At 43.2% G+C, this 11,281-nt stretch overlaps 1 protein-coding gene across 22 annotated transcripts in view; it reads left to right on the top strand.

Moving 5' to 3' along the window:
* EIF4G3 (eukaryotic translation initiation factor 4 gamma 3) overlaps positions 1-11,281 on the top strand; it is a 499,287-nt gene that overhangs the window by 410,678 nt on the left and 77,328 nt on the right. For 21 of the 22 annotated variants that reach the window (XR_012654775.1, XM_075060289.1, XM_075060273.1 and 18 more), the window contains 4 exons: positions 6,074-6,244; positions 6,401-6,598; positions 8,503-8,649; positions 9,020-9,256. Coding sequence is in view for 21 of the 22 variants with exons in the window: in XM_075060289.1 (XP_074916390.1) it covers positions 6,074-6,244; positions 6,401-6,598; positions 8,503-8,649; positions 9,020-9,256 (753 nt within the window). In the remaining variant the exon portion in view is untranslated. Of the gene's footprint in view, positions 1-6,073; positions 6,245-6,400; positions 6,599-8,502; positions 8,650-9,019; positions 9,257-11,281 lie in introns of those variants that run through there. The other variant, XM_075060293.1, reaches the window with a different exon arrangement.

Genomic DNA, 11,281 nt, shown 5'->3' with positions numbered 1-11,281 from the left:
TTTGAACCCCGGTCTCTTGTATCAAAGGGCAGTCTCCCGTATCAAAGGGCGGTGCTCTTAACCACTATGCTATCCAGTCACTCCATATATATATAAATGTACAGTCTTTTGTCTGGTGAAAAAATTTCCCTGGAACCTAACTCCCCCATTTACATTAGTTCTTATGGGGAAATTGGATTCGCATAACATCGTTTTGCTTAACTGAGGAATTACTGTGTCTATAACCCCTGTATGTGTCTATAAGCCCTAAATGTTTTGGGACTTGCCTATTTGATACCTCTCTCTCCATGCTTTACTGGCACATCTGCAGTTAATGAAGGGTCCCTCAAGCTGGAACCCCATTGGTGTAAAGGAGAGTGGGCTTCTGGCAAGCTGTTTTCCATGAAGGGCCCTCAGTTTAGGGAGAGCCCAAATCTGTTTACTTTCAGGGCACCCTGCAAACTTTTTTCTTTACTTAAGGGTTTTCTACACATACAGAGCTGCAGCAGAGCTCCTGTAGTGCTTACCCTAGATGCTACCTATGCCATAGGGCAGGTTCTCCACCTCCCTGAGAGAGGCAGTAGCTGTGTTGACAGGAGAAGCCCTCTCATCAACATAGCACTGTCTACTCCAGGAGCTAGGGAGTTAGCACTGCATTGCTCAGAGGTGTGGATTTTCTGCACTCCTGAGTGACTAAGTTATAGTGACATAAACTCCACACCCCTGAGCAACATAGTTATACTGAGTGAAGACCAAGCCTTAGCCTTTTGGGAAGTGGAAGGCTCCCTCACTCGGTGGGGAGAGAAGTCCCTGGAGGGCTGCAATAGCCTTTCTCTGGTTCCCTGAGTGCCAGTCGGCCGAGGCTCTGGCAGCCAGCAAACGAACAGTCTTACACGTTGTCTGGGGGCCTGGGCCTTCAGGGCTCAGGCAGCCAGCAAGCCAACAGTCTCAACGAGGGCTGGCTATAGCCTGGGTGGGGCTCAGGCAGCCAGCAAACAAACTGTCTTGAGGGGGATGGTTACAGCTTGGGCAGGGCTCAGGCAGCCAGCAAACAAACAGTCATACAAGTTGCCTATTCCACCATGTCCCAGCCCAGGGCCCTGGCAGGGGCAGCGTTTGCTGCCCCGGGGTCGGCGGGGATCCAGCCACAACACGCCGACACTGGGGTTCTGGGCTTTGCAGCCAGCCCTACAGCAGCTGCCCCTGGGCCACATTCTGCCTCCCCTGGGGTAGGTACCTCCGGCATCCAGGCATCGTCTGGCTCCTCTGGGTAAACAGTGGCAAGCACTCCAGGCCAGTCGTCATCCGCGTCTGGGGTGTGGACCGGGATAGGCAGGAGATCTGCCTCGAGCTCCTGCCGAACCAGTGGGACATCCTTCCCCTCCGTGGGTTTCACCCTGAATGGGCTGCGGGCCTGGTCTTTTATACTTCCGGCCCCACCCTTCTCCTTCTTGCGAGGGAGGCGGGGAGGTTTAGGCTCTGCCCTCCCAGGGGCGTGTAACGCTCCCTCCTTCACCTCAGGGGAGGGAGGCACATTTGCCTCACTAGAGGAAGGATGAGGCATGATAAGGGCTGGTGTTTATGGCTGAAGCAGATAGTGTTTGGGTTTGATTTTGTGTCTGGTTGTCTGTTTTCTGGTTTTAGTATGAAGGAAAGTTTTTGTCTTACGTAGTTGTACATTTGCAAAGGCTCTTAGAGCCTGGAATAGTTACTTTGTAATATTGGTTATAAATTGATTAGGCTCTAAGCAGATTTTGTTATATCACACCAGCATCAAGCCAGAGCGAACATGTTTTAAATGAAAATGGAAAGTGAATTTTCAGTGGTCATGGAACTGAAATGACTGATGGCATGGATTTCAACAAAGTGTAGCGCAAGCAAGTGCTGTATACATTTCCACACAGTTGTGTCTGCCAATACACTGTAATACAACTCTGCTAATCTTGTCGGTGTGATGGGTTAACTTGTGCAATTTTGTGGCTTTTGTGCACAAATGGGAACTAGGATGAGACTGTTAGACTCATTTATACGTGTCCTGAAATTAGATTTGAATGCATGTCTTCATACATGAAAGGCTAGTAGGTTGGTACAAAAACCCTCTATACCACAGAACTCTTTTCAGTGCTTTGTCATGGCTTATGAAGCGTGTAAGTGCGTGAGATCATTATCCTGTGACAACATTTGGTTCCACTGGCATTATCATAGAATCATAGAATATCAGGGTTGGAAGGGATCTCAGGAGGTCATCTAGTCCAACCCCCTGCTCAAAGCAAGACCAATTCCCAACTAAATCATCCCAGCCAGGGTTTTGTCAATCCTGACCTTAGAAACCTCTAAGGAAGGAGATTCCACCACCTCCCTAGGTAACCCATTCCAGTGCTTCACCATCCTCCTAGGGAAATAGTGTTTCCTAATATCCAACCTAGACCTCCCCCACTGCAACTTGAGGCTCCTTGTTCTGTCATCTGGTACCACTGAGAACACTCTAGATCCATCCTCTTTGGAACCCCCTTTCAGGTAGCTGAAAGCAATGGGATTCTTCCATCCTAAGTGCAGGACTCTGCACTTGTCCTTGTTGAACCTCATCAGGTTTCTTTTGGCCCAATCCTCTAATTTGTCTAGGTCCCTCTATCCTATCCCTACCCTCCAGCATATCTACCACTCCTCCCAGTTTAGTGTCATCTGCAAACTTGCTGAGGTGCAGTCCACGCCATCCTCCAGATCATTAATGAAGATATTGAACAAAACCGGCCCCAGGACCGACCCTTGGGGCACTCCACTTGAAACCGGCTGCCAACTAGACATGGAGCCATTGATCACTACCCATTGAGCCCGACGATCTAGCCAGCTTTCTATCCACCTTATAGTCCATTCATCCAGCCCATACTTCTTTAACTTGCGGCAAGAATACTGTGGGAGACCGTATCAAAAGCTTTGCTAAAGTCAAGGAATAACACATCCACTGCTTTCCCCTCATCCACAGAGCCAGTTATCTCTCATAGAAGGCAATTAGGTTAGTCAGGCATGACTTGCCCTTGGTGAATCCATGCTGACTGTTCCTGACTTTCCTCTCCTCTAAGTGCTTCAGAATTGATTCCTTCCTGCTCCATGATTTTTCCAGGGACTGAGGTGAGGCTGACTGGCCTGTAGTTCCCAGGATCCTCCTTCTTCCCTTTTTTAAAGATGGGCACTACAGTAGCATGATTTTTCCAGTCATGAGGGGACTGACTGGCCATGTAGTTTTCAAAGATTCAAAGATAATGGCCAATGGCTCTGCAATCTCGCCAACTCCTTTTTTTAAAATTGAGGAAGCTCCCTGGCCAATGGCACCAACATTAGCCTTTTTCCAGTCATCCGGGACCTCCCCACCATGAGTTTTCAAAGATAATGCAAGCCAACTCCTTTAGCAGCCCTGGATGCAGCGCATCCGGCCCCATGACTTGTGCTCGTCCAGTTTTTCTAAATAGTCCCTGAACCACTTCTTTCTCCACAGAGGGCTGGTCACCTTCTCCCCATACTGTGCTGCCCAGTGCAGCAGTCTGGGAGCTGACCTTGTTTGTGAAGACAGAGGCAAAAAAATCATTGAGTACATTAGCTTTTTCCACATCCTCTGTCACTAGGTTGCCTCCCTCATTCAGTAAGGGGCCCACACTTTCCTTGACTTTCTTCTTGTTGCTAACATACCTGAAGAAACCCTTCTTGTTACTCTTAACATCTCTTGCTAGCTGCAACTCCAAGTGTGATTTGGCCTTCCTGATTTCACTCCTGCATGCCTGAGCAATATTTTTATACTCCTCCCTGGTCATTTGTCCAATCTTCCACTTCTTGTAAGCTTCTTTTTTGTGTTTAAGATCAGCAAGGATTTCACTGTTAAGCCAAGCTGGTCGCCTGCCATATTTACTATTCTTTCTACACATCAGGATGGTTTTTTCCTGCAACCTCAATAAGGATTCTTTAAAATACAGCCAGCTCTCCTGAGAGAGCTCCTCATTGTTAGTCTCCAAGGGATTTGTACATCAGTTCCCTGGGGAGTCAAAGTCTACTTTTCTGAAGTCCCGGTTCATATTCCTGCTCTGCTCCTATCTCTTTGTAGGATGCTGAACTCAAAGTATCGTCATGGTCGACTTGCCGCCCAGGTTCCATGGCCACTTTTGCTTCCCCTAGCTAATTCTTACCCTGATTTGTCGGAGCAACATGATCAAGGAAGACTCCTGCCCTGATCTGGTTCTCCAGGCTATCACCAGGAATTGTCCTTACACTTTCAAAACTTCCTGGATTGTCTGTGCACGCGCTGGAATTGCTCTCGCCAGCATATGAGGGTGATTACAGGTCCTCATGAGAACCAGGGCCTGCAATCTAGTAACTTCTGACTATTGCAAAGAAACGCCGTTGTCCCACCATCCATGCACCTGAGGTCTGGGTGGTCTATCAGCAGACTCCCCCACACACATCGACCCATTGTTGCCACACTTAATAACTTTAACCCAGAGACTCTCAGGTTTTCTGCAGTTTCATACCGAGCTCTGAGCAGTCATACTCCTCTCTTATATACAATGCAACTCCCCAACCTTTACTGCCCTGCCTGTCCTTCCTGAACAGTTTATATCCATCCATGACAGTGGTCCAGTCATGTCATTATCACTTAATGAAAAGCCAAACTAAACTCCATTAGTGACCATTAGTATATTGTGATTTTTTTTATCAGCAACAAGCATTTATGCTGTCAAAGTGAACTATTTATTATATTCCTATTGTAAGTGCCTATACTCTGGGGTTTTCTAACTCTGCCAAAAATGTGTTTTAGGCTGAAACTTGGCATGCGGGGCATCAGCCCACAAGCATATTTTTTTCATGTAATCAGTTTAGCCAGTTGAATAACTCAGATTATTTTGGTTCAACATTGTGGATTAATCGCTTTGTCAAATAGAGATTGGCTTTTGAAGTATCCAAAATTTTATGTAAAAGTTGTGTACAGCACAGAAAAAGTGTCAAATATGTTTTGTTAACAAGTGTTTGTTGACAAAACATGTAACTTAATATTGAGTAAGCAGGCATTACTATCAAGTACACTCAGAGATAGGAGAGTTAGAGCACCATTCAGTACATTTAGTATTTAAACAAGAGTCCAAAGATTACTCTGGTGAGGCGTGTGTATTATACCCTTTTGCCAATACAAATGATCTTTTTCTACTGTACCATCAGCATTGTTCATGTGTGGTTTTGGATGGAATAAACTCTCCCATGCTGTGTACTCTGTGGGAGGTGGTGAGTGCTATGTTTCAAAAGAAAAGTTTACATTCCTCCAGCAGTGAAGTTTTTAGACAAAATATGAATCACATCTGTTTTGATTACTCAGCCTCAGGTGAATTGACCCTCTTTTCTATGTGCAACTCAAAAATAGCTTTGTTGTTTAAAATCAAATTCAGCTGAAACATCAATAATAGTCTAGCAGTTTTACCAAGAACATAACTTACTAGTCTGAGCTTGCATGTTTCAAATAGACAGGAAGATACTGCTTAGTCCTAAAACATGCTTTTACTGTGACCTCCTATCTTAATAGTCTCCATTTTTCAAAACTTCCTGGGAATCAGTTCCACAGATCTTAAGTAGTGTGGTGGGATAGAAGAGGTTCTGACTGATTGGTAGCACTCATCCTCTTTCAGAGGGATAGCTCAGTGGTTTGAGTATTGGCCTGCTAAAGCCAGCATTGTGAGTTCAGTCCTTGAAGGGACCACCTAGGGATCTGGGGCAAAATCAGTACTTGGTTGTGCTAGTGAAGGCAGGGAGCTGGACTCAATGACCTTTTGGAGTCCCTTTCAGTTCTATGAGAGAGGTATATCTCCACATGTTATTTTATTTATGTGATGTTGGCTGACAGAGGGAAGAGTGTCTTCTGTTTGTCCCTTTTATCTGCATTGCACAGATTCCAAGCTGGGATCTAGAACAATTTATTGTCTGAGAGGAATTCATAGAAGTAGTAGGGTGAACTGTTGATTGATTGTATTGTCACCCACAGCTGTTACTTGAGTACTGGAGCATGTATTGTGAGCAGTGAGTATTAAATGGGATACAATAAGGAATGTTTTCGTCCTAGTTGTTGAATGTTGGACCAAGAAGATCACAGCCAAGCCAGAGGAGGGAGCCCAGGAAGATCATCACTGTATGTGTAAAAGAAGATGTACACCTGAAGAAAGCAGAAAATGCCTGGAAGCCGAGCCTGAAAAGAGACAGCCAGGCTGAGGACCCAGAAAATATAAAAACCCAGGTGAGAACAGTCTCAATACACTTTGTGAATGCCAGTGAATTTCTGGGGTGGTCTTACACATGACTTTAAAATACATACCAGTTCATTATTCAGATCACTTCCTATAATCTTGCTGTGTTTGTGCTCTGCACTTACTGTTTTTACTGACATCTTTAGGAACTGTTCCGCAAGGTACGAAGTATCTTAAACAAATTGACACCACAGATGTTCAATCAGCTAATGAAGCAAGTAACAGACCTGACTGTAGACACAGAAGAGAGGCTGAAAGGAGTCATTGACCTGGTCTTTGAGAAAGCTATCGATGAGCCCAGCTTCTCTGTGGCTTATGCAAATATGTGCAGATGTCTCGTAACGGTAAGAGTGGCAAAAGTCAAACAGAAGTTTCCTGTGGGTAAGTTCTCCCCTTGCTGTACATCATTCCCATGGACTAAAATGGGAATCATGTAAACACATCCAGGGCAGAATTATACCCTTTAGTATTTGTTACTGAACTTGTTAGTGTATCTGAGAAAATCTTACATTACAAAATTGTGTTTACATGTATACATTGGACACACATGCACCCAGAAAACCCAGAGTGGAATTGACTAGGAGTGATGCTAAAATGATATCCAGATTTGTAGTTACAGGGCGCTGAGCACCTTTGAAAATTTTGTGATTAAATTGCAGTTCAGCCCTAAAAGTAGCTCCATAAAAACAGGACTCCAGATTCAAGTTGTGTCACTGATTTCCAGAGCAAATGTGTTCAGTTTACAAGTAGAAAGCTGAGGCAATTCCTAAATTCCAGCCCCACAAACTGACCCTGGGTTCTGACAATCAATCCACTCTTTTTGTCTTGAGTCTCATTATCACTGATGGTTTTGTATTCTCAGCTGTGTTCTCAATTACACTTATAGTGGCTTTTTGCAGTGTTTATGGTGTATTATGTAAAAGCATATTTACACAAACTTTTTAAAGCTGGTTGTTTATTTGATAGAGAGAAGGCTATGATGTGTATTATGTAAATCTGTATCAAGGCACATTTTAAATTAATAAATAGGTATCCTGACTCATTACTGCAGTGACTCTCATGAAAACAGATACACAGGTCATCAGTGTGATACTTCATAACCGCTCCAGTAGTTATTCAGTAGCAGAATGGTGCAAATGCCATCTTGAAATGGACATGCAGATTAAAGAACTATTACTGATCTATGATAGAATGTAATGCCTTTTTGGAATTGACGTCCAGAGTTCATTTCAGGCCACAGGCTTGTGCCCTGGCCACACAATTCCAATTCTACATAATACTTGAGTGATTTTTATCCTATTGGTGCACCATGACAAACAATACAGTCAAGGATTGCTGGCCATGCTATTGGCAGTAAAAGTGAGATTTTCCTTATGTTAGGCATCAGTCACACTACTAGTGTCAGTCATTAGACCTGTTACAGCATCTAACACAATCGGTACTTTAAAAGTGCAGAAAGGAAAAATGGAGATTGAGGGTGGAGAAAAGAGGGGTAGAAGTAGAGAAGAGGAGGGAAAACAGAGAAGGAGAGGTAGTGATGGAGAAAACTAATGCTACCAGAAATAGCACCTCTTGTCACTCAGAGACAAGAAACACTGCCCCCAGAAAAGCCATTTCAGGTATCAGAAAGTTTCAGGCGAGATAAAAGAGGGTCAAATCACCAAACTTAAGGTAAGAAACATTTACCCGTGAAATTTGGAGAATGACCCCTTTTTTTCCAAGTGTTGATCCCTGTTTTTGTCGTTGGTGGAGCACTGCCCCAGAGTGGCACATTTCTGAAATGAACCCTGAAAATCATGGACCTGATAAGATTTAGCTACAGTGTGCGTACTGTTACATAGACGATACATAACTAGTGTTCTCTGAATGTTTATTAACAATAATATATATTGTTGTGGCATAGCTCTGGAATCTGAAATGCATAATAAAAATCTGTATTTTAAAATGTTCTTATTTAAAAAAAATCATGGATTCTTTGTAGGGAAACCATAATCTACTTTTAGACCAAGATGTTGTCAGACAAGGTTTAGTATGGAGAAAAATTCCATATCTGAATTCTGAAACTCATAAAAATATGGTTGTCTAATGAAAACACTGGCAAGATGCTTAACTGTATTAGCCTTGCAAGCTCTTCTATAACTGTTTATAAAATATGTAATAAAATGTAACTGATAGTGATTAGATCAGATCCTTTGTATGTCAAGGTTTAACCGTGCTTTTCCCTGTGTTTTTCTTCCCTTGGATACAGCTGAAAGTACCTATGGCAGATAAGCCTGGGAGCACAGTAAATTTCCGCAAGTTGCTACTGAATCGTTGCCAGAAGGAATTTGAAAAAGACAAAGCTGATGATGATGTCTTTGAGAAGAAGCAAAAAGAGCTTGAAGCTGCTACCACTGTGAGTTTCTTCATAAAATCTCAGTGATCTTTGATAGTCCAATCATAGACTCATAGAAGATTAGAGTTGGAAAAGCCCTGAGGAAGTCATCTAGTCCAACCCCCTGCTCAAAGCAGGACCAATCCCAGCCAAGGCAATCTTGAAGGACTGCTATGGATGCTTTGGAAAATTTTGATTTCTTGTGTTACTGTGGTTGGGTTTAATAAAAAAGCTGTTTGCATTAACTGAAGCCCTTATGTTTATATGTTTCTTAGTTTATGGAGTAAGAGAGTGGGGATGTGAACAGCAGTAACTCTAGCTTTTCAGAAGCGTGTGCTACAGTGTGATTTCCATGTGCATGCTTTCTAGAATTCCCCTTTCTGTTCTACAGCCAGAGGAGAAGACACGGCTCCATGAGGAGCTGGAAGAGGCCAAGGACAAGGCTCGACGGAGATCCATCGGAAACATCAAATTCATCGGTGAACTCTTCAAACTGAAAATGCTGACAGAGGCCATCATGCATGACTGTGTGGTGAAGCTGCTCAAGAACCATGATGAAGAGTCCCTGGAGTGCCTTTGCCGCCTGCTCACCACCATCGGCAAGGACTTGGACTTTGAGAAAGCAAAGGTAAAAAAGAGACTGAGTGACAGTGGTTGAACAGGGATGCAAAAGTCAGGGCTCGGTGCTTTCAGTTGCCGTTGTTTTCTCTAGGAATTTCTGTCATGTTCAGATGCTGAGAATGTTTCATCCCCACCCTGTCTCATTGCCTTCCCACCCCTTTCCAATATATTATGTACTGTTGGCTACATTAAGCACCAGCTGAAATATTTTAATTCCTTTTGCTGTTTAGCTGTTTCCAAGTAATTCACCCAGCTACACAACCTAAAAAGTATTTGACATACATAATATCTTCCTTTTACACATGGAATCTTAATCTGTCAACCGCAGTCCCCAAAGCCTTAAAATGTATTCCAGTTTCTTTGCTCTTTGGGGATTGTGTTACATATGGAAAAACATCATCAAATGAATTGTTCATGGTAACATCTGCAAGGCACATTGACTGACCTAAACTTTATCAAAGCAATCACCGGCTTAGACAAGTCTTCTGATTGTATTGTTTTCTCTGAAAATTCACCTTGTGTTGTGTTGTGATCACAAGCTGTATTGTGATGAGATAAATGTTTCACGCTGCATTGCTGCATTTTCCTTCCCCTATTTTTCCAGTAAATGTAAGTGTAATTTACTGCATTAAACATTAGATTAACTCAATCCTATTGGCATTGGCATTAGCCATCTGCTTCTATTTCATGCAAACCAGGCAAGAGATGAAGACGTATTCAGATTTGCCTGCCAGAACTCAATCAGACACAACTCTGGAAACTGAGCTAATTGTTTTCAGCTGCTCTTAGAAGGGAGTTTCCTTGCAGTTTGGTGGATTGCAGGGATCACAATGGAAACCAGTCCTAATCCTTACAATGATCCCCGGGTGGGTTGCTGTTTGTTTAGGGGACTGTGTGCTGAGCTAGCGACCTGCTAGGCAAGGCTGAAAGCTTCTTAACGAGGCTTTGAGCTCTAAGCCGGTTATCACCCATCAAGCCTTAACTAGGGTCAGGACTACTCAGGAAGACCCGGGCTTTAAAAAGTCTGTTCCTAAGTGATGAAAGGAGCTAGTGAACAGGAGCAGATAACAAGAGTTTTGAGAGGGAGTTGAGAGGGAAGAGTGTGATGGGGGCTAGATACACTTAACATTCTTTAAAGTTAAAGCCAAAAATATCCCAATAAAAAACAAAAGAACAACGAAGGAACAAGCTTCAAGAGGAGGTTTGTGAAACAGAAATTAAAAAGTACAACAGTGGGGCCACTAGACGATCGCGATGCGGAAGGAGATAAAGCCATTGAAGAGAAACTAAATGAATTCTTCCTCAGCCGTGAATTCATCCTCGGCTGTGAAGTCCGATGCAGTGAATTCATTTAATTTCTCCGCAATGGCTTTATCACCTTTGAGTGCTCCATTAGCATCTCTATCATCCAGGGGCCCCACTGGTTCTTTAGCAGGCTTCCTGCTTGTGATGTACTTTAAAAAAATTGCTATTACTTTTTGAGTCTTGGCTAGCTGTTCTTCAAATTCTTTTTTGGCCTCCTAATGATATTTTTACACTTCATTTGCCAGAGTTTATGTTCCTTTCTATTTTCCTCACTTTTTAAAGGATGCTTTTTTGCCTCTCACTGCTTCTTTCACTGTGTTGTTTAGCCACAGTGGCACTTTTTTGGTTCACTTACTATGTTTTTTAATTTGGGGTATACATTTAAGTTGAGCCTCTATTATGATGTCTTTAAAAAGTTTCCATGCAGCTTTCAGGGATTTCACTTATGGCGCTGTACCTTTTAATTTCTATTTCACTAACCTCATTTTTGTGTAGTCTCCCTTTCTGAAATTAAATGCTACTGTGTTGGGCTGCTGTGGTGTTTTCCCAGCCACATTTAAGGTGTCAAGAAACTTTATCTCTGCATCCCGTCCTGAGGTGACATGTACCCAGTCAATATGGGGATACTTGAAATCCCCCATTATTATTACTGAGTTTTTAATGTTAATAGCCTCTCTAAACTCCCCGAGCTTTTCACAGTCAGTATCACCATCTTGGTCAGGTGATC

Source organism: Chelonoidis abingdonii, chromosome 23 (genome assembly GCF_003597395.2).
Source record: "Chelonoidis abingdonii isolate Lonesome George chromosome 23, CheloAbing_2.0, whole genome shotgun sequence".
Classification (NCBI taxonomy): Eukaryota; Metazoa; Chordata; order Testudines; family Testudinidae; genus Chelonoidis; species Chelonoidis abingdonii.
The sequence above is the reverse complement of the archived record's forward strand: the minus strand, read 5'-3'. Positions and strand labels throughout refer to the sequence as shown.